Below are 23956 nucleotides of genomic sequence, written 5' to 3'. Positions count from 1 at the left end.
CTCATGAATTTTTTAATGTAATAAAGTGTTAATTTACATAGGTGCAAATCTGAAGATTATTTCATCTGTAACCCCTCCTACTGCTTTGGTGTTCTGTCACCCTCCAGATCCATTATATATGCTTCTATAGTTGTCTATTTTTAATTATTGGTTTTTTACGTCTTAATTTTTTAATTCATCGGGAATTTGTTTTCATGTATGTGGGGAGAAATGAGCATCTATTTTTTTACTCAAACAGCCCATTTTTCCTACCCTATTTATTGGTTTGTGATGTTTCTTTTAATAGAAATTTTATTCAAATAATTATAAATTCACAGGCTGTCGCGATATTTTTAAAATCAAGTAATAGCAATGATGTTATAATAATAGCAACAGCTAACCTTACATTTAGGGAGCAGGAAGGCTCTGAGGAAATGACGAGGATGACAGCGGGCTTGGTGTCTGGTCTGGACACTCCTACCTCCTTCTCATGGTTGTCGCAGCTTCATGCAGGAGTGAGCTGAGAGCACCCTGCTTTGGTGGCAATGCACATCTCTAGCTTCCTGTCCATAGGGTCCACCTGGCCTCCAGGTGCAGGTAGATGTGGAGTCCCAGAGTGTGAGGAACGGAAGGCTTCATGGGCAAACTTGAGCCAGAGAGCAAGGGGGCTGCTACGTACATATACCCTCCTTCTTTCTTTGGGCAGAAAAATCCTGGGGTGAATTCGGCACAGTCCGTAGACTGTTTGCTGCTGTAGTGACTCCTTTAAGGATACATCGTTGTAACTGCCATCTCTCTGTCCCTGTTTCTCTCTTTCTGTCCCTCACTCCTGTTCCCTAGGATTTACTGTCCAAAAGGTACCAGCTTCACACAAACCCTTGCCCCAGGCTCTGCATATAGGGTTGGCAGTGAGCAAAGAGAGCAGGCAAGATGATTTCATATTTCTTGTTTGGGCATCTGATTAGATGGTGACAGTGGAATACTGGAGGAGAAGGGGCTCATGGATGGGGTAGAGGCAGGAAGGACTCCATACGCATTTTGCCAAACACACTGTAGGCATTCAAAACATGCTGAAGTCGCTTGTGCAAGTGGAGAAAGAGGCAAAAGCTGTTGGTCTTCTTTACACACTTGTATCTGCTGTTAAATAAGAACCTAAGGTTGGGTGCCCCCGAGGGCTGTGATGGGCAGTGGAGTTAAAAAAGGAGATCATGTCCCTATCATCTGAGAAGGTTACATATATTTAAAAATAAAGAGCATATGGAAACGTGAAATAATTTGATTTAACAAGCAATATATTAGCAAGTAAAAAAATAAAAGTAATTCACACCAAGTAATAGTTACCTGGAGAAATAATAATTAGCAGTAATCAAAGTTGGTCGAGGCAAATCTTTATTACCTCAATCTTTTGAGGCACTTTTCTTAATCTCCCAGTGTCTTTATTAATAGCGGAGAGATATGGAATAGCATTCATTTTATCTGACATTTGTTTTCATCCACATTCCTTCCTTTTGTTGAATTTGATAACTTTCTTTGATGTATCTGCTAACTCATACCAGAGGTGAGTTCACTCTAAATTGAGAGTCTCATCCCAGAAGTTAGTTAACTTTTGAAAAGAGGTTAGTTCAGTTTTAAAACTGCAGGGTGGCAAAGGGGTAGGCATCTTGCTAAAAATCAAAGCAGGATTGCTTTCTTCTTTAATACAAATGAAAACATGTAGAGAAATGTTTAGCTGGACATTAATAAAATTCCATCGTGTCTTTACTTTGCAATATGAAATGCAAAGCAGTTTTTTAAAAACATGATTTGTCATGAAGTTGATAGGTTTCCATTAAAATTCCTTTGGTCAACCATGAAAATCTGCGCGGGTTTAGGGTCTGAGAAGAAGCGCTTTTGCCTAAAGTCGCACAACTCTGTCCCTAGCTGAGCCCCCTTGCCCCAACCCCTCCACTTCCAGCTCTGTTCCTAGAAAATGTCACGTGGGACAGAACCAGACTTCCTATTAAATTCCAGCCCAAAACATATATTCTGGTTATCTTCCCTCTGTTTTTGACACTTACTCAGCATTCATGAAATGGAACTAATGAGGTTTGATAAATGTTCTCTGCAAATCTACTTGATTGTGAGCCAGTACTCCTATCATTTCCAAGCATGATGATTTTTCTGTAACTTTTGCTGGCATTCAGTACTTTCTGCACGGTTCTTCTGTAAACTTACCACTGTTCTAATAATAATAATAAAAATAAAACCTCAGGGAAAAAAAATACTAGTCTTGTCCTTCAGTTTCCAACCGTTAGAGGGCAAAGCTGCTGGGGCTGACAAATTCTGAGACTTGTTTTGAGAGAGCCTGAGTGAAGCAAGCATTTTTCCAATTACACACTATCTAACTCAATTCACATTTATTAGAAAAACTGCCAGCTATTTCATGTTAATATTGACATTTTCATAAGCACTTGCAATTAGAATTCAAGCTGAGATTCCAACAAACCTCTTCAATGTTTTACACTTACTTTTCCTGTCCAATTTTAGACTTTGCAAAATATTTTTAAGAACAGGTTTGGAGGTTATTCAGTTTTTGGAGAATTTATGCTGTGTATGTGAAACAGTTGGGCAAAGGAAAAAAGATTACAAATGGCAAAGCAAACTGAGGACATCTGTGGAGGTATGCCAGCTTCTGAAAAACAAGTATAGGATATGAAACTCTTAACACAGATAAATCAGACCACAGTCTTTTACTTCATATAAGATTTCACCCCATAACTTCTTTGAAGAGCAAGTTCTCTGACTGCATTTATAGCACTTATTATTTTTTTTTTTGGTGTGGTTCCATTTGCCCATGTGTTTGCACTTAGCTTTTATAAGTATTTGTAAGAATTGGCCTGCATTTGAGGAGTGACACATGTCTCTGAGGAGATGGCAATGGATTCTAAATCCATTGTCGACCTAAATAAAAATATGTTCTCAAGCTAAAATATTTTATTCATCAAATTTCTCACCCTGTTTCAATGCCTGGAGCATGGCTTCCTAAAATGAGGCTTTAAATGTACAGTATAGTATACTCTTTGGTTCCTGTCTAAGAAATATGACCGATTTCCACTTGGAAGAAATTTGACTTAAGACACATACAGATCATTCACAAATACAACAAATCTTTCCTGGCACCATTAAATTTCTTTAATGAGCAGTCTCTTGACATTTATTTGCACATGCCAATTAAAATCTAACCAACAGAATTCTTTGAGGGGAAGGAAAATGCAGCCTTTTCCACAGGGCAGAGAATAAAGAAGACAAGCTTTTGTGAGATATTCAGAGGATATGTCTGTCAGAGAACACAGCTCCTGTGAATACAGCAGTGTCTTTGGCGGTTCTCAGCCTTAACCACACATTGGCCATGGATATCACTGTGTGGGCTTTTAAAAAATCCCAATGCCCAGGAGGTTGTACCCCAAACCAATGAAACCAGAATCTTTGGGTGTGAGACCCAGGTGTCCGTTCCTTCTAAATTCCCAGGTAATTGCAAGGAGTGTGCAAGGCTGAGAACAGGGACCTGAATAAACACGAGTCCTGTGAAAGGTGGCTGATGACTCAGAGCCAGGGCAGGAGGGCAGAGCCCACAGCCCAGCTGACAGGTGGTCAAGCAGGATGCACCTGGCTGTGCTCTGGCAGCTTGTGGTTGACGCTCCTGGCGGGATCATTCATTATACATCGGGAGCGCAGGGGCAGGCAAACCTGACTTGGCAGACCATTGAAGCTGTGCTGCTTCCCTCTGCGGGCACATCTGGAGAACTGCACTACCAAACCCTCTGCCCCAGCCCCAGCCAAACTGGCCAGCACCACCGTGGAAGCCTTGGGCTCTCAGGCTTTTGTATTTTTTTCTAGAAGGCTCCTTCTCTGAACCACTCATTCTTTACCACCCCCCTGACCTACCCGCCTGCCTCGGTCTGTCTCTATCCCATCTCCCCTCTTCTGGAGAACCTCCCCAACAAATGTGACCTTCACAGCTGTCTTTCCTTTCCTGAACTCCGTCTGAGCATGCTAAGTGCCTGGTCCTCCTTTTTGCTGGCCAAATATGTCCCAGCCAGTGACAATCCCTATGTGGCTGCATTGAGATGCTCCTGGTCAGTAATGAGCCACCTTAGTCTGAGGGACTGTGAAAATGTCTTACACATCTTTGTAACTGTACCCCTCCATCTCCTGCACCCCCCCATCTCCTGTTGCTCTCCTTTCCCTGCACCTGTCTGCAATCTACTTGAAGACCTGCTTTACTCTATATGTACAATTTTCAGACCCATACACGTGTCCCCTGTGTTTTAAAGCCTCAGGGCTCCTGCTGCTCTTTACCAGGTACCAGAAGGCTCTGTGGGCCCTGCCTACCGGCCCACATTTCTGGATCAGCTGTTTCCTCCCTAGCGCCCCTCCCCAGATTTCTGGCTGTCTCCTGTGCCTCAGGGCCTTTGTACACACTGCTCCTTAGGCCTGAGCATCCCACTCTTCCTCTTCCCTTCAGATCCTAGCTCAACCATCACATCTTTGACCTTCAGACCTACCAACTGCCTTGTCCATGCCTGGACAGCTGCCATGTCACCTGCTTGTTTAAGGATGTGATACTGTTTGTGCTGTTGGGGAAAAAATGCCTCTCTCGCTCACAGGACCGTGAGCTCCATGAGGACAGACAGTGCCAATTTGACTCAATATTTTATCTCCAGCTCCTACCACAGTGCCTGTCACACAGAAAGCACTATAACAAGATGGCTGGCTGGCTGGCTGGAGATAAGTCAATGGCAGGAGAAAAAACAATGTGTACGTATGACAGACCACTTGGTTGTATACACCAGGGTGGGGTGACCTGGCAGAAAGCAGAGGTGGGTTCTCTAACCGCAAATGGACACACCAAGGCTTATAATGCACCCATGCTCCACCTTCCACCAGAGGCTTGCCCTCAGTCTCCTGTGCAGACTAACTGACCACCCCCCCCCCCAAAGAAAAACAGCCCATGTTCTCATCCCTGGAATTTGTGAATAAAAATTTGGTAAAAAAGGGACTTCACAAATGTAAAGTGACAGGCCTGGGATGGAGAAATTATCCTGGATTATACGGCCCAATTCAATCTAAGGAGCCCTTGCTGGCTGCACTGAACAGAAGAAGATGGAAGAAGAAGAGAGATTTGAAGCACGAGAAGTACTCAGCCCCCTGTAGCTGACTTTAAAGGGGCCTGAGGAAGGGCCCTGAGCCAAGAAATGCTGGGGCCCCTCGATGCTGGGAACTGGAACTCGGGAATCTCAGTCCTGCAGCCACAAGGAAATCGAATCTATCAACAACCCAACTGAGCAAAGAAGCAGATGTTCTCCTAGAGCCTCCAAAAGGAAGGCAGGCAGCCCCCGACCCTGCCGTACCCCCGCTGCCCTTTGATTTTAGCCCACTGAGACCTGGGTGGGACTTCTACCCTACAGAACTCTAAGACAGTAGATGTGTCAGCCACTGAGTGTAGTGATACATCACAGCAGCAGTGAACCTAATGCTGGTCCTCTATACACAGGCGGTCACACCTGCCCACTCCCTGCCCTGCCCTCTACCGCAGGTAACTGCATGCGGGGAGGAGCCTGATCTTAGAGGCTGCCGCACAATGGGCGCGGGGTTGGACAGACAGGCCAAGGACGAACAGAGCCCCTGAAGGAGTGAGAGCATGTGTTGTGGAGACCTCAGTACTGGGAGATGACTGGGCCACGGAAGGAGTGCTAGGGGGTGGGGGGAGGGTGTGTGCACGGCTAAGCAAGTTGTGGAAGGTGCGTGGTCTGGCATGTGTGGCCGACTCTGGGGGAGGAGGGGATGTGGCTGAGTGTGTCACAGCAGAGCCTGAGCCAGGGTGCATGGAGAACTGGGCTTCTTGGACATGGACACTGCCAGACTGCAGGAACTGGCTATATTGGAACAACGTCTGGCTCCTGGCCCTGAGGCCAGCCAAATCCCATGTGTGCTCCTTGTTCTGCAGGGCAGCTGTGGACCTTCGGTTCCTCTGTCACTGTCATCCCCCCCACGTCTTCCTGTGGCCCCTGTCACCCCAGCTCAGGCCAACCCACTTCCCTTTGTCTGGGGGTGATCTCCACCCCCAAGACCCAGGAGCACTCCTCCTCCATCTGTGAAGGGGCCAAGGGAAGTGAGATCCTACACCAAAACCTGGGGGGAAAGCCCCTGAACTGCAACACCCACAGGCAAAGATGCAAGTCCCCTTGGGAGCACCTCCTCTCCTCTCACAGCTTCCCATGTTGTTGCTGGCTCTCTCGTGGCTTCTGTGTTCCTCCAAAGCCCCTGTTGTTCCCTCTCATGTCCCCTTCCTCCTCAACCCCCCATCATCTTCTCTGTCTCCAGGGATCCCACAGGTACTGGTAAGCCCCCAAAGACCCCTCTTTAGCCCTGAGCAGGACAGCCATTTCTGTGGTGGGCTCCTTTGGCCTCTGAGCTCTGTGCAGCTCACCCACGCGAATCCTGTGCCTCCGGGTACCTGCCCCCTAACCCCCAGGAGGGTGAGAGCTTGCGGGACTTTACAACCCTGGGCTCAGGCTTCCAAGTAAACAAACACAGGACAAACGCCTGCCAGCAAGCAGAATACTTCTCCAGCTGTTGGGAACACAAAGAAAGCAGTTTCCTTAGAAACCAATTCCCTGAGAAAGGGTCTAGGAAGGCAATTTGAGATCTCTGCAGAAGGGGACCTGAGGGCTCAGGGCACAGCCCGGCCACTCCTGAGCCAGTGGAAACAGCAGCCCCTGCCCTTTCACCAGGAAAAAGAGGCCCAACTACTGGGAAAATGGGGGCCATGGACGGGGCCAAGGTATTCACAAATTGATGATGATCATTAATAACCAGGCCTATTTTGAAGATTTTTCAGAGCTCTTCCGAGTGGCATGTTCATTTGATTCTCCTGACAATCTTGGCACCTAGGGAGGCAAGTAATGTGTTCCCATTGTACAGATGAGGAAAGCACGGCTAACAGGGGTTAAATCACTGGCCGATCACCAGGCTTCAGCAGCTGAGAACAAGACACAATCCCACTCTCTCTGACTGTAATTTCAAGCCAAACTGGAATTAGTTGGAGACGAACAGCAGCATTACCTTCTTACTATACTTTCAAAATTTTGGCAAACATAGATACTTACTAAAATACTTAAAAAGTAAACAATCCAAATCCCTTATTCTTTTTCTTTCTCTTAGAAAAATTACGTGTTAGGAACTCAGGCAGAGCCTGAGGTTTCATTCACAGGGCAGTCTCAGCTGGTCAGGACAGAGTGGAAATTTCCACACCAGTATTTCGTATGCACACTTGCAAGGCTAAAGGACTTCCAGAGTCCAAAACTTTCAAGCAGATTAAAACGCACAGCTTTCTGAAAACCTTTGCTGATTCTGGCCACTTTTCAGGTTTCTCCAGAATCCAACCGGACCAACATGAGTCACTGAATTCTTTATAAATTAAGAAGCTATAAATTACACTTCTTTTCTTCTAAACATGCACTACTTTCCACACTTTATAGCCAAACTGAATAAGCAGTACCACAGAGGCAATGTTCTTCCTGGGAAAATTTCCTCCCCTCTCTTCCGTTCTTCGAGTGGAGGATCAACTTGTAAGGCTGCACTTGCAGCTGGGTAAGCAGCCCGACTTAACGCTTCTTGGAGTCTAAGTGGGTAGATGTATTATGCAGAATATTTCACCACCAAACCTCCCAAGGTCCGTTTTTCAGCAAACAGGTCACATGTGTAAAGAAAGGCAGAGGGGAAATGGCAGCATAGAAATCCGTTTTCAGGGGCACTCAGCAGTGGAAAAGGAAGTGGCTCTCGCAGGGACGAGATGCTCTTCCTCACTTGTAAATTACAGCAGTTGCTTTTCATTAAAAGTCATTCATTCTTTCCTCAAATCAATCTCTGGCAGGCATTTTTCTGCACTGGAAATCGAGGAGCCTGCCCTCCAGCTGGAAGGCAGTCTTACATGCCAGGACATGCCCAGCATGCTTGGGTTCAGCCGTGCCTGATTTAATTATAAAACCTCAAAAGAAGGCAGCCCCTCAGTCCCAGGAACTGAATTCCTTGCTCTGGAGAAGCTCTGGAGAAACAAGCCTGAGAGAGCTGCCTTTTCACTGTGTGGCTTCTAGGAGTCAAATCTGTGTCCCTTCTAGTCATAATTTATTTTGAAATTAATTTTTGGTAAATGTAAATAAATGTACTGTGGTTTTGAAGAAATAGAAAAATGTAGAAAATCTAGTTGTTTCCAGAAAATATGGAGAATGACTATGAGATGTTTTAATATTTGGAGAAAAAAATGTTATAACATCTATGTCTTTGTAAAGATGTGATGATTTTACACAATATGATTCTGCTCTGGAAGTAAAGAGTATGGTCATAGTGCACCCATGACTTCGGTGGGGGTGGGGGTGGGGGGAATTCTACTATGGATAGACCCACCCAGACCTAGACCCAGGTCCACGCCTCCAGCTGGGGATCCTCAGGGTCCCAGGGACCCTGCAAACCTTATGATTCCTTGACCCTTTCCAGTTACGTCCAAAGCAGCCAGCATGACAAGATGGCATTCTTTCACCCAGAGCGGGCTCTGGACCACATCTGCCCTTTCTCAGCTGTATGCTAAGCAGCTTTGAGAGGCTCAGGGCCAAGAGCAGAGGGGCTGGTGTTTGGCAACTGAATAAGCAAATGATTCCCAAGCGCTGGGACCTGGGACCAAGCCGGCAGATGGGCACACCCGTTCAGGCCAGCGCTGTGGCTGTACACGCCACGTGCAGGAAGGGACTGGACACGCGGTCACACTCACACCTCGCCCCAAGAGGAGGGACAGCGGCCACTCCTGGCTGCCCCTACACCTCCCTCTACCCCGAAACACAAACAGCTAATGGCCCTAGCTTGCCAAAACAAGGACAATCTCTGAAGGGGTAACCTTATTTCCAAGGGTTGAATGGGATCAAGAAGATGGAATAAAAGTTTCAGCTATTAAAAAGAAAAAGGCAATAAACTGTCTCCTTCCAAGTGAACAAAATATCCTTTGAACAAGAAAAACAGCCTCTAAGCAGGTCAAGATGGGGCCAGATCATGAAAAGGTCATATCTGCCCGGGGGCCTGCTGTCCTCACTCTCTGCTCCCTCCTTTCCCTCCAGCTGTTCTGGGGACCCTAAGTTTCCCACCCGTGAGCGCCTCTGACACAGACCCCTCAGAGCACAGCGCTCATGAGTGGAGGGGCCACACAGAGCTGCAAGGCAGAGTGTCCTGAGCCTCTCTACTTACTCCATCACTGCAGTTACCAGCCCTGTAAAAACCTAAGGCTTCTCAGCTACCAGCTCTCAACATTTTACAGGCTTTTAAAAAACTTACAGCCGTGATATTTCCCTCTCATGTTTACAACCTCTCCCACCACTGACTACAACTTTTGTTTCCACGCATGTGGGGAGGCTCTGCTATATGGAATGATTTACTGGACAGCAAAGAAAGCTTGACAGAATTCCCTCAATTTCTGCATTCATATTTGAAGAGAAGGATTCATAAGACACATATCCATCTCTTTGGTTTTTCAGTACTGTCTGCTGTAACTTGGTCTAACTTTCTTAGTACTAGGCCTGAGTCAGAGTCCTTGAAAAAAAAAAAACTGATTACATGGAATGTACTCAATGTTTTTAAAGGAATATATAAATGTGTTACTCAAGATACAATGCAAACAGATGAAGGTGACGTGAGATGACATTATTCCTCTGCTAAGTTGTCCTACACTCTGAAAACATACTTGTCCTTGAGTAAAAAAATAAATAGTTCTATTCCTAACAGGTAGTTAAAGAAAATGATTAGGACTTTTGCCCTCAAAAACTACCAAAAAAACAAAAACACCAAGAGAATATTTCATCCAAGCATTAGGACATCAAAGAAACACTGAACTTTTACCTTGGGCTCTGGTCTTGACCCAGCTACTAAGCAGTCATATGGCTCTGGATAAGACACTTACCTTCTTCCTATCTCAGTTTTCTCAATGCCACAGACTTTAAGACATGGAGGATATCATTCCAAAATGCTCCCATCCCCCAAACACATACTCTGCTATCTTTATAAAAAATTCAAGCAGGAAGAGAAGCTTGGACCTTTGCTGGTAGAGTGAGGAACAGCCCTTGTCTTGGATGCTGAGGCAGACGCTGTGGACTGCAGGCAGGAGGCCGGATCTGTGGCATTCTCCCATGGTGAGCCGGCTTTGCAGGGACCTCTCAGCACTGCCTTCCACTCTGCTCATGCCCCCACAGCTCCCATTTCCTGAGAGCCCAGAACAGTGTGGGTGAACCCAATGGCCCCTTTCAGGCTCAGAGGCCAGGGTTTCGCTTCTGAATACTGGGTTGGCTGAGGTCAGTAAGGGCTAGAAGGGATGAGAAACGAAGAAAGAGGCAGTCCCTCTGCCCTCCATTTTTTAAAAAATATTTTTATGGAGAAATCTTCACACACATACAGTCCATCCATGGTGTACAATAAGTGGCACACAATATCATCACACAGTTGTGTATTCATCACTATGATCATTTTTAGAACATTTGCATCACTCCAGAAAAAGAAATAAAAAGAAAAAACTCATACATCCTATACCCCTTATCCTTCCCTCTCACTGACACTAGTATTTCCATCTACCCAATGTATTTTATCCCTTACCACCTATATTAACTTGTTATCCATATTTTTTTAGTCATCTGTCCATGCCCTAGATAAAAGGAGCAGCAGACACAAGGTTTTCAGAGTCACACAGTCACACTGTGAAAGTTATATCGTTATACAATTGTCTTAAAGAACTAATCTGCCCTCCATCTTTGCTAATAACTTTGGGCTTGTGAAAACACTGACTGAAGTCAGAACTAACATCCCGATGGAGAAGAGGGGCCCAGAACCAGGCCCAGTAACAGGGAACGATGTAGGTCCAGTAACAGGAACTGTACCGGCCCTGAAGGCCTGCTCCCGTGGGGCTGGATGGGCGTGGTGGGGCCGGGAAACAGTCATGACAGGCAGGCCGCTAGGTGCCTGGGGGGTAATCCAGCCCAACCCCACATCCTTTCCAAGTCTCAGGGTCTCACCTAAATAGACCCCTCCTACGACTGCCACGGGGTTGAAAGGGACAGAGGCATGAGAAAGTACTTTGCCATGCTGAGACAGGTCCCCCAGCACTTCTCTTCTCTGGTTAGAATTCTCTAGGAAAGGCCCGTTGCTCTCTGGGACCTAAAACAGCCTTAGGAAAATAAAACTAGAAAATCGTTTGAGAAAATGTCTGTTAAGATCTGGGTCACCTGGAACCAATGTGCATAGGGGCAAACATTAACTTGGCGAGGAAGCCAATCTCCACGGGCTGGGAGCGGAGCCACCAGCGCGCAGCGCCGCGGAGAGACTTACCAGGTAGCGCTCCTCCTGCCGCATGCTGGGCGTGCGGATCATGTGATTCTGCTCGCCTCGCCAGTCTCCGAACCGACGGAAAAAGTAGTTGGATAAAAACCGGTTGACCGGGTCTCTAATGATGTTGATGTAGACGGGCTGGTCTCCCCCAAACCTAGCACGCACATAGACACGGGTCTCATTACCACTTCAGGAGGAGAAAGAAGCCGAGTTAGAAACGTTTCCCCTCTAGGCTAACATAGCATAACGTGACTCCATCTGCTCGGGGACAAATACACAGTTTAATGAGCAAGCAGCATTTCTGGACGGCTGTTTTCTTATCACGGAGAAAGCAGCACTGGCCCCAGGTACCTATTGAGAGACCGGGAGGGCTGTTCCATAATACTATACAAATTAGGGTGTTAATTACTGTGAAGACCTAGATTTGTTCCATTTTCTCACTAGACTAGGATTCTAATAGGGGCAGGTCATGCTACATGACCCTGTATTCCCAAGGTATCAAAGAATTTGCTGCACAAAGTTGGTACTTGGTGAATGTTCCAGCTTACTGGTAAATTACGACTGCTAGTGGGTGAAACTGGACTAATTCTCCATCCTATTCAAACAGCCCCAGGTATGGGACTCTGACAGAAGTGAATTCATAATTGCTAACATGTACTGAGAGCTCATTGTTCACCCTGTACAACTCACTAAGTCTCCCAGCACCTCAATGGAACAGAAACCATAATTATCCCCATTTATACCTGGGGAAACTGGGGCAGAGAGCAGAAGAAATCACTTGTGGGTGAGCTGAGATTTGAACCCAGGCTCTCTGGTTCTAGAATCTGTACTCAGGAAAGAAAGTCCCAGAGTTGGGGAAAGTAACAATGTGAGAGATATAGAGAACAAAACAAAACAAATAATCAATAAAATTATCTGCAAATTTTAGATAAAAACAAAACAAATATCCAGACACCCCATTTGAATTCATTCCACAACAGAATTTGACAGACACACTGAAGGCTGCCCCAAGGACAAGCCAGTCCCACGGACAAGCCATCCCAAGGCCTTGGATTAGATTGGCTGCATTCTCCATAAGGATCCCTTGCCTCTCTCTTTAAGCTGCTCAAAAGCAAAGACCTTGGAGAAGATTTGGGCAGGGGTTTTGCCCCAGTGATCCTTGCAAGCTTTTCTATTCCCATGACCCCATGGCCTTCTGATGAAGATGCCTCAACATTCTGTCATGGGGTGGAGAGCTCTGGGAAAACACACCAACAGAGAACCTTTCTGCCTGGTGGACTTGCTCACCGTTCAAACCCTGGCTGCGAAACACAATCCCAGCCCCCAGAAAAACTGACTTGCCTTCCACCCTCGTGCTTTCCCCAGGCCCTCTGTCCAGTTCTGTGTTCATAACTGTCTCTCCCAGTGAACTGCAAGCCTCCTGAGGCCAGGAACTATGACACTAGCTCAGAGCATGGCACACAGTAGGTGCTCAATAAATGATGACTGGATGAAGAAATGAATGTTTGGGTGAACACTTTTAAGTTTTTAAGTTTCTATCACTGTCCCAGGGTTCTCTTGTCAGGGTTTCTGCATATTAGTATGTACAATGATATCCCCAGTTTATTCGCATTTTTAAAAGGAAACTTGAGAGAGAAGGAGACAAAGAATTTCAGGCACCAGAACATGTAAACAATATTCTGGACTGCTCAAATACTACCAATCAGAGAACATGCTGCTGTGTCAGCATGGTTTTATTAGGTTCCAGGGGTGCACATGTGGCACTCATGCAACTGGATGACAGGGAACTGAGTCCAAGGAGGCAGGTGTGCTAACCACATTCTAGATATACCTTCCTGTCTTACTAAATTAGTTTCCATATCTGTGATAAACAGCAATGAACATAATAACGCTAAGAGCTAGGAGATGAAGCATGCACACCAAATGTGAATGCAAATAGATCTTCAAAAACCGTACAACACTTTGAAAAACTTCAACTGTACTTTCTATCTTCCTGTGAAGAGTGGCTATTAAGACTAACTAGCAGAACTGCCCAGTCATGTGAATCAATACACAGTTTCCCAAGACCAGACAGAGTCCAGCCTGCCCACAGCCACCTCCCACCAGAGGCCAAAATCCTTGGGATCTGACAAGATTCACTGGGCAGGAACAACTCACTCTGGTTTGTACCTTGTAGCCCAAAACATGCTTTCTAGAATAATTTTCCAAAGCTGAAGTTTTGGATGGTTTAAGAGTTTATCAGCAAGCACCAGATAATATAATAGCTTCTCTCTAGAAATTTCTAACTGGGCAAGAGATGTCTGATACATACCTCCCCCTTTCCAGAAGGTGACAGTAAATAATGGTTTTAGGATGCTAACACATATCCCCTGTTATACACACACCTCCTTCCCAAATGGGAAAAATCTCTGTGGCCTGTCAATTATATGAGGAGGTCAGACCCATGTGTCCCAGTGCCTGAGAAGGGACATAAATCCCCACTTCACTCTATCCTCTCTCAGGATCAGTTTCTCCTCTCTCAGGACTTTTTATTCTTGTCAGGATGCCTAATACTGATTCTGTTCTAGGGGCATGAAGGCTTTGCAGCCACTCCCTCATCTAAGGTAGCACAGCATTCCACAACTTTGGGAGGAAATTTCATAACCTCCTGCAAGCTGATTCTACTGGTCAATCCAAGATGGAGGTTATGCCAGTCAGTGTTCCCAGCCCTTATCATATGCACAACTCCTTTTGTTTGAACCACTTGACACAAAGAATCAGCTGCATCCTCACACAGTTTTCACAACTTTTAGACTGAGAAGCTTCCATTTTATTCCTTTAACTTTTTTTGTTGTTTCTTTAAAAAAAAATCCCTTAACATTTGTCTTGAGATTTATTTCTTTTCATTTTATAATCCATAGCTTTAATTTGGTCTTTATCAAGCTCTACAAACATGAGGTTCTAAGCTACGCACCCTCTGAGAAGCAGGAGAGCCACCACCAGACCATCTCACCTAATGTCAGGAGCTTTCGTCCTCAGTCACCATGATGACCACGGCAGATCTGAAGTTCTCCTGTAGTTCATCCTAAACCAACAGTGTCACCGATTTCTTTGGTGTCATAGGTCATACATAACCAACTCTTTAATCACCCTGTGGTTTCCCTCTGACTCTCTCCAAATTTATCAGATTCTTCTATGTTTTCCTCTTTGATGAGGCAATGAGGATCGAAAGCACTATGTGATTCTGTAGGAATAACCATGTGGTTTGTTCTCTGTCTCTCTGGAATTCCTAAATGTCTCATTCTGAGCACTTTTTCTTCAACATATGCCCCACAATGCCCCCTCAATCAATCTATCCATCCGTCAGAAATCTTAGGCATTTCTCAATAACCAGACAAAGCTCTTGTGTACGGGCTTGAGGAGTACCACCATGAAAAGGTGGTCTCCCGAGGATGCTATTACATAACAAGACTTAAGACCCAAATTATTCGGGAGAATTAAGGCTGTTTTTGTCCTTAACTACAGGAAAGTTTCCTATGACTGGAAACAGTTTCAAAAGTCTACTTCCTTTTTAATGTCTGGCCAGTCAGCAAAGGTTACTCTTGGGCTGACTATCCACATTAACAGATGAAAAGCTCCATGAGGCTGGTCCAAGGCTTTGATCTTTGTCAGTGAGGGAGAAAAGCAAAGGAAGTAGAGAAAAGGCCATCATGGAAAAGGATATGACTGTCTGCGGGACAGGGTGAGGAGCTGCTGGGGGGAAAAGGGTAGAGGTGGTGGTTTATGGTCACCATAAATCACAGTCATGGGAGCTGTACTGGGCACCACCTGTGGGTGAAGTTTAGGTGGGATGTCTGTGCACCAGCGCATACCCTCTGTAGGGGGCACCTTAGGCTTTCCCCCGCCCGCTAGAATAGGGCCTTCCACTTTCCAGCACACAAGCCCAACAGCCTGAGCTACTCTCTACTCTGTGGTGTGTCTGAACGGAAGAAGGTGGAAGCATTTGCTGGGTGACAAGCTGAGGGAAGTGAGATAGAAGGAAAGGGAGGTTTGGCTACCAGCGTTAAGTGTTCCCTGTTGGGAGAAACTGACATGGGGAAAAGCCAACGACTATGCGAAAGAAAAAGGTGCCCTGTAGTGCGCCATGAGATGGGTTGAGGGAGAGCCCCTCCATAAAGGGCACTGTGGTCTCATGGGGCTGCCCTACCGGTTGAAGGGCAGATATGGAGGAAGAAAGTGTCATTTTTGGAAGATGCGTTCATCTATGTTTCAAAAGGGCAAGCAAACTGTCATTTTAAATCGAACTTCTAAACCATGTTTAAATAGGTAAAGAAAGTGTTAAATAACCACTAATATCGTTTTATTTTGGTGCAGTCTGCAAAGTCTGAAACATCTCTCACCATTATGAAAGCTTTGAAATGCAGAGAATGAAAATGGATCAGATTGCTAATGAAAAGAAGATCAAGTCAATAGAAAGAAGATAGAGACAGAAAACTGAATTGTGGGATCAGCTGAGTCTGCTTTGTTTCATTAGATAATGGATCGAAGGGTAGACTCTGCTCAGTAATGAATACTTTACTTCCAGGAAGAGAATGTGTACAAAAGTCTTCCTTCCCTTCCCTTCCACATCCAAAACTCCTGGCTCTGGATGACAGGGTTTGGTTTGTAAGTTAGTGTTGGCATTGGAGCCACCATCTGAGATGAATGAGGAAATAAAAATGGAAGCAAAGGAAGCAAAGGAGAGGGAGAGTATGATAAAGGAAGAGTAACATAAAAAATAAGTGAACAGAAAAAGTGGCAGTTTGAAATTATTTAGCATGATGAAATCTCTTATAATTTACTACTTGGTTTATTTTGATAAGCACAGAACCCTGAAGCCAGACTTCATAATGTTCTCTCTGCAAGACCCAAGTTGGAGGGGGGATGGAAAAATAATCCCCTACCCCCCCCCCAAAAAAAATTGTTTGAAAAACAAACAAGCAAAAAGTCCGGGTTGGGGGTTGAAAGGCAAATTAAATTGTGGTCTAAGACAAGTCTTTCCAGTAAGTCTATCTAAGACATACCTAAAAATAGAGGGATACTGTTGATGTTGGGAAGTCAAACCTTTTTCAAAATTATAACCCTTTAGGTTACTTTGACAACTGAGAAAGGACACAGGAAACTGTAGTGTGCAAATATTTACAATCCTACTGAGACAACATAACAAAACAGAGCATTTTATAGGCTAGAGTAATACAACTCAGTTCTCCAGGTAGCCCAGGAGAAAAGCACCTGTCTGGCCTGAATTTCCAGGCAGTTTAAGAATTGTGTGAAAGAGCCTTGCAGTGAAAACACCCTGAATGTCAGCAGTCGCTCTGAGTCCCTGTTGAGAGGGCGGTGTTATCTCCTGTGTCTGGAAACCTCTCCGACAACTACAGCGATGCCTGATTGATCAGTTACTGCTGCTTCCATGGTTGGATAGATAAAATCTGATATGGCCAAAAAGTTCCTCCTGGTTCCAGAAAAGAAAAACTGAGAAACATTTTTATGAGCAGGATGCCTTCATAGTGAATAAGCAAGTCAGCTACGGAGTCACCAAGAACCCAGGGCAGTATTTTATATCACTCAGAGTGTCAATATTTCAAGGCAAGAATATCATATTTAATGGAAAAATGAAATAAAAGGGAATTAGTATTAGTGTAATGCCATGCACTTCAAAACTTGAGAACATTAATATGCAAAAAAGGTGCAGAGTGGGAGGCTAGAGTTTTATCCTTATATTTTGTCCAAGAGTAAGTATCTTACTGCGTGTTAATGATATAAGGAAGACTGGAAATATCACCAAAGAATATTAGGCTGTAGTATCAGTTCTCCTCTAAGTAATCTCAACCTGAGATACAGCACACAGATATCAACAGTTAGAAGGATATGTTTCTTAGAAGCAGCTTAATCATCTCTAAGCCCGCTAGGTCAAAAATACAGAACTGCTTTTCAAAAGTATGTTAAAGCCCTCTTTAAGAACTCCCAACTCAGTTGTTTTTTTCTGCTAATTATACATTTTGGGGCTACCTTTGTGTGCCCAGTTTGCCATTTATACCTCAGAAAATGTATTTAAAATAAAGCCATTCCCTTGAAAAAGAAAAGCTCCTGCACTCTGGGAGTGTCACGATAGTCTTGTGAGGTATTTCATTTCAACACATCATTTATTCACTCTGATGGAAGTGTTGAACTTAAGCACCTAGACCTGTGGATGTGGAGTGGGAAGAGAGGGCAAGATTGTTCCCACAGAGTGAGATTTTCAAGGAGCAGAGCCGGTCCGGTCACCTCTTCTACTCCATTCTAGCCACCCGCGGCTGCCCTCCATGCTCTAACTTACTGGAGTCCCTTCCATTCGTCTCTCTGTCTGGCTTCTGCTAGAGTTTCTCCCTGCACCCTGGGATGATGCCCTCCTCACCTGTGTAACACTGACCCTCCTTGGGGACCCTTCCCTGGCTCCCTTTCCAGATGGAGGTTCTTCCTAGGGGAGAACATGCAGCCCCTCTTCCATGGGCCATCACATTCCACTGCCAGCCCTTACTCAAGGTCTGTCTTCCTGTCTGGACTGAAAGTTCCCTGAAAGCAAGAGCGCATCCTGCTTACTGCAGCAGCCCCATCTTGATGCCAGGAAGGGAAGATGCAGAACACTTGGTCAGTATGTGTTTTATGGAACAGGGCCCTGGGCACCAGACAGAAGCACCACAAGGCTCAGGAACCAGACCTCGGGTACAGATGAGGATTCCTACAGAAACACCTTTGTTTAAAGCCATTCTGAATATCTCGAAGAGATGGAAAACTTTCCTCCAGGGGTTCAGAGGATCCTTGGCCAGTGGGCATGGCAGGAACCATCTCTACTTCACATACAGAAAGTAGAGACCCTAAGAGGCATGTCAGCAGTGAGCAGGCGAGTTCTCACCCTGATATCCTGACTCCAGGCTAACCCTGTTTTCTGCACATGTTACATCTTCTAAGAGACATTTATTGTGTTTTTTTGCCCATTCAGAACTAAAGCAATCAAGATCAAATTCTTGCACATGTACTTGACAGTAAAGGCCTTGATAAAATATGGTCAACAAGCTGGGCTGAGTTCCCTGACCCAATTAAGATATCTGGCCTTGCCTTCGCATTAGAGTTTTCCACTGTCCTGAGTTAATTTTTGAAATTCATCACATTCCAGTTTGTTTGGGTTGTAAAGATTTGAACTATGAAGCAAGAACAGTGAAATGAATGAGGCTAAGGGTACCCAGGGAGACAGAAGGAAGCCGGCTAGAGAAGCAGAGTTCAGAGGAGCAGGGCTGGCTGGTGACCGGTCATGAAATGCAATTCCCCTAAGAGCTAGCAAGTCCTCATTACCTGGTTATATCCAATTACGAGCTCTTGGCCTACAGAAGCAAGAGGCTTCTGTAGCAAGAGGCACATCACAGACAGTCCAATACACCACTTTGTAAGTGTGGGTAGTAACATCTCATGGCCCTTGGCATCTTGGTCCAGGCCATTGGGGATAACAAGCAGGCATCCCATTTGGCTATCAGGTGATAGGGGATGAAGCAGCAGCTCCTTGGCTTTGCTAGATAAGCTTAATTTGCACAGGGCCTTGCAGCAAGGGGGCCTTTGAAGGCTGAAGAATTCTTTCCATTTTGTCTTTCTTGTGCAGCAAAAACAGAGCAGGATGGGGAGCCAGGCACATCCATGTGAGCCATGCACACCTGTGTGTAAGCTGAGTAGGCCCCTTTGAGCCCCTGTGAGCCAGGCAGGACCCTGAGAACCCCTGTGACCCATGCGGGCCTGCTAGGCAGGCCCTAAGAAGCCCGGGGAGTTGGGCAGGCCCCTGTGTGCTCCTGTGAGCTGGGCAGGCCAGGCCATCTGGGCCACCATGTATCTGCTGGCTCAGGGGTGGGGTGCAGTGCCCTCCCATGGGCTGACTGATTTCGTCCTCTTGGCTGACGAGGTCTAGTATCTCCTGGCCGGTGGCCATGCCAGCAGGTCAGCCCTGCGGCAGTACTCCCTGAGCCAGGGGGCGCTGAGAGGCAGCACCTTCAGTGAGGAAGGTCTCTGCTGATGGCCACAGGACAGGAGGTCAGCCATTACCAGACCCAGGGGCTAGAACCACAAGTGGCATTAGCATCAGGTTACTGCAGCTGGAGAGGAAACAGATTCCTAAAATATTCTTCCTCTTCCCCACCCCACCACCACGGTCAAGTATACCAGGCTCACAGTAATAAAAAGCAGTATTAAAAAGGCGGGCAGAAATTTGGGAGATGACTCCCAGGGAAGAGCCTGGCCCTGGCACGTGGGTTCAGCAAGGCCTTCCTGACCAAAAGAGGAAAAAGAATTGTAACAAAAGAAGGGATCAGTGGCCGAGAGAGTTCAAACAGAGTTGAGAGGCTACTCTGGAGGTTACTACGCAAGCTTCAGGTGGATATCACTGTTTACCATGATTTGCCAAACCCCAACAAAACCATTCCTGCCAACCCTGCAGAACACCTAGGGCTCTATATGAGATTTGACAAGGGTTCCATGCACTATGATTACCTTCCAGAAACCTACAACCTCCAGGTGGTTCCTAGGCCAGATAAGTCCTGAAACACAGAGGGCCCAGCCTCTCCAGAACATCAACTAGTTCCATCCCTCTACCCCATATTATCAACAGCCCTTTCCAAAATGAAAAATTTAGAATGGGCATAGCCCAAATACCCCTAAAGATTGGGAGGAAGATCAGAGGAGAACGCAGAGGTGTAATAGAGAAGATAGGATTTAACAAATGAATATGACTGCTGAATCATTATATTGATATTTCTTTTAGTCTCTGGTGTCTTGGAGAAGCTAGAAGGAAAAACCTAAAATTGCAGAACTGTAACTCATACCAAACTGAAATCTCTTGAATACTTAATTGTTATGGTGTGCTTTGAAATTTATTACTTTTCTACATATGTTATATTTCACAATTAAAAAAAGAATAACACACACAGAGCAGAGAGGCTATAAAGGAGGTCTTACTCCACCACTAAGTTATTCCGAGTTCTGTGCAGGTTCAGATTGTACAAAAATGTGCAATAAAATAATTTATGTTAAAGTACCTATCTCTTATCTCCTATTTGTTTCGATACGAAACATGGATTTTTTTTTTTTTAAGAGCTGCTAGGTCAAATGCCTTCTCATTAAATACATTTCTAAGTTTTCACAAGATTTAAGATTAGTATTCTAGGACAAAATGAAGCTTCTGTCCAAATATTTCAAATTTTGATCCTTCTATAGCATAAATAAACAGATTAAATGTCTTTTCAAGGGCAATTACACTGCCTGGAAAATGAAGACAGATTTGAAATGAACTGTTCATTAGAAGGGTTTTAAATACTTAAAAGAAATGAAAGCACCATTAAACTTGAAAGTGTCTTACCTTGAGAAGTTGAGGAAGTGAACGTGTCGGGTGAATAAATAGGGTTGTTCGGCAGTACTTATATTTTTAATCAGTTCCATCTATTAAAAAAAAAAAGCACAAAATTAGCATATATAGGACCTAATTTATGGAGCCAAACTCCTTTATCCCCACTTATTATCTCTTGTGCCAGGGCCACACAGCTGTGTTTTGTGCAAATGTATTAACTTTACATAAAGCTTCTTAGTGCATAAAAGAGTGCTACCCACAATTATAGTCAGTTATCTAATTTAGTTGATTGCTACCATGAAAACAATGGATGAAGTAATTTTAACTAGGGAATTTAGTGTGTTGCTATACTGAAATGCAAGTAAGGAAATGCTTTTAATCCACTCCTTTAAAGTCAAATCAAGAAAATGGTTATCATTATTTTATATTTCTACTATGATATTATTGGGACCTGCAGAAATATTTGAAACTGGTTCTGCAGAATTTCAAAGTGGGGGGTAAAATGAGGCAATATTTCACTATTTCTCTCTCTTTTTAAATTAAAAAATATATAAAGAAGAATTCCATAGGAAACATACAAACCCCCAAACCTCTTGGTTTGGGTGGGTGACCATCTGAATTATTTATATGTAGTTATCACCAAGTCAAAAAGTAGTTTATTTTCCTGTAAACTAACTCTTATGGCCTTCTGGAACATGCCACGATACAGAAAATATTAGTAAAATCTGTTAGAAATTCCAAGCATTCTTATGATTCTCTGACTTCCTGAATCCCACTTTCCTTGGACATTCTATTTGGCTTCATCAAAACTAATACACTGTGGAATAAAAAAAGCAAACTGGAGATTAATACTGTGGAAGACTATCAGAAGTGCAGCTTTTCCTTTTTATGAAATAGTTCAAAGTAAACACAGGAGGCAAAGGATGGTCATCATGTGTCAACTACAGTAGCAAAAACAAAGTAAATGTCTCAAACTTTCAGTTTGTCTCAAACATGACAGAGAACTGGGTCTTCCTTGTTACTCATGCCTAGCCCGGTGGCTGAAACATACACTAGGCCCAATAAATATTTGTTGAATGAATTAATTCCAATGAGTACATGCCTTACAGATTTTTACACTGGGATCTCAGAGTCTAATCTCTTTAATCAGATACTTATACTTACAGGGGTTGTTTGAATAAATGAAACTAAATCTTAAAAGTAAATTACTTGCAGTAAATGCTTTCAGTCATCACTGGCAGGCTTAAATAAATAATAGTTTGTCTATAAGCGTAAGCATAAAAGGAAATTTAACCCTGTTTCTATATTTACTGTTTATCGCCCATACCATCCCCTAAATGCTCCAGTGCTTGTTTATGGTATTAAAACTTCCTGTCTGTTTCCACCATTAATATTGATTTTGATATACTTACCAGTAGCATTACTGATTTTGAAGTATGACTATGGATAATTTATCTCTGAGGGTGTCTGCTTAGGAACTCTTTATTGTGCAAATGTTTAATATAAAGACCATTAATGCTAATCTCTAGATTATTTTTATTCAAATATTTCTCTATATACATACGTGTAATACAGGAAAGCCCCCTAGTAATGTATGAGAAAACTGGAAAGAACAGATCAGAAGAAAAAAATGTTTTTTTTCCCATTTCCAGTATTTTTTTATATTCTTTAAAAACATGTTAACGTGTTAAATTTAATGAAGAAACAGTGGTGGTTGAGCTTTGAGAACAGTGTCATAATAGTTGTAAAGTTGTCTGTTTTACGAGGAAAATGGATTAGCAGTGACAATCTATAACTCTTTCTGGACTATCTCTAAATATAGAATAAAGGCACTAATGCTCATGTTTCTTGCCCTAGTTCAGTGAAGTCAGAGAGGACATTTCAGCCCTCATTCACTTTGCCACTGCCTGCCAAATAATATAATCACTTACGATGAAGTGATTAATCGCTTAGGATAAAGACATTATGTTCAAGGTGTCATTTGATCCTTTTCACAAACTGGAAAATCCTGGGCAGGCCTCCTGTTTCTAGTAGAAGCAATGGTACCCTTGAGCTTCTCCTGCCCCTCACCTGGATTTCCTCCCCTGGGCCTCCACCTTTGTCAGACCACACCTTTTCTCGGCCTGATTTGCCCCCATGGGAGCCTGTACCCCATCTTTACTCTGCCTTATCTACCTCCAGTAGAGCTGCCGACCCTTTTCTCTGACTGGCATTGGTGGCATCACGGGGGAATGTGGGGCTAAGGTTTGATCTAAGAGTCTCTCTCCCCTCCCCATTCACGCAGGGTTGCTCCACTGTACACCCTTGCTCAACTTCCTCTGTTCAGCACTAGCTGACATTAGCCAGGCCTTGGACATGGAAATATGGAAGACACATAGAGAAAAGACAGTAGGATGTGCCCTATGGGTGTCCCAAGCTCATTGTGGCAGACCAAACTCTGAATCCTCTCCCTTCTCCACTCTTTGTGCAGCTTCATCCTCTCTTTAGACAGCCCTGCTCCTGTTAACAGCTAGCTCTCTCTACTTGCTCACCCTTGGCCCCTCCTCCTTCCCAACATTCAACCACTTGTTGAGTCTCGTTAATTTGGCCCTTAGTTTCTCCCCTGGCTGGCTCTCAAGTCCACATGTCCTGTGGGCAGCTGAATGGGCCACTCTTGTTCCTCCCTCACACCAGGGACTGCCACCCAGTTCTGGATCCTCTCGGGGACATTCTCTGGAATGTCGTTCCCCTTCTCTCGGCCTTCTCCTCACCACTCTCTGCATCTGCCTGAAATGCCCACCCCTCAGGTGGTCCTCCTGGACCTCCCACAGTCAGGCACTGTGCTGCTCCAAATGTGGCTACCTCAACAAATGGCACTGGTACAATGGATAACTCCACCCAAAAGAATTAAGGTGGACCCCAACCTCACACCATATACAAAAAGTAACTCAAAATGGATCAAAGAACCGAAACTATAAAATTCCTAGAAGAAAAGTAATGGAAACACCTTTGGGACTTTGTGTTAAGCAATGGTTTCTTAAACTCTATACCAAGAGCATGAGGAACAAAAGAAAAGAATAGATAAATAGGACCTCATCAAAATAAAAAACTTGTGCAGCAAAGTTTTTAATCAAGAAAATAAAAGACAAAGCACAGAATGGGAGAAAATATTTGGAAACTATGTGTTTGGTAACAGTCTAGCACGCAGAATATATAAAGCAC

The 23956-nt window shown here is 44.4% G+C and overlaps 1 protein-coding gene across 2 annotated transcripts in view; it reads right to left on the bottom strand.

Moving 5' to 3' along the window:
• Positions 1-23956, bottom strand: part of UST (uronyl 2-sulfotransferase) — a 387032-nt gene that overhangs the window by 130647 nt on the left and 232429 nt on the right. Inside the window, exons 4-5 of one of the 2 annotated variants that reach the window (XM_077149209.1) lie at positions 20768-20847; positions 11377-11530 (exon numbers count right to left, since the gene is read on the bottom strand). In XM_077149209.1, the coding sequence (XP_077005324.1) occupies positions 11377-11530; positions 20768-20847 (234 nt within the window). Of the gene's footprint in view, positions 1-11376; positions 11564-20767; positions 20848-23956 lie in introns of both variants that reach the window. The other variant, XM_077149210.1, reaches the window with a different exon arrangement.

The sequence above is a fragment of the Tamandua tetradactyla genome, chromosome 2 (assembly GCF_023851605.1).
Source record: "Tamandua tetradactyla isolate mTamTet1 chromosome 2, mTamTet1.pri, whole genome shotgun sequence".
Taxonomy (NCBI): Eukaryota; Metazoa; Chordata; class Mammalia; order Pilosa; family Myrmecophagidae; genus Tamandua; species Tamandua tetradactyla.
The sequence above is the reverse complement of the archived record's forward strand: the minus strand, read 5'-3'. Positions and strand labels throughout refer to the sequence as shown.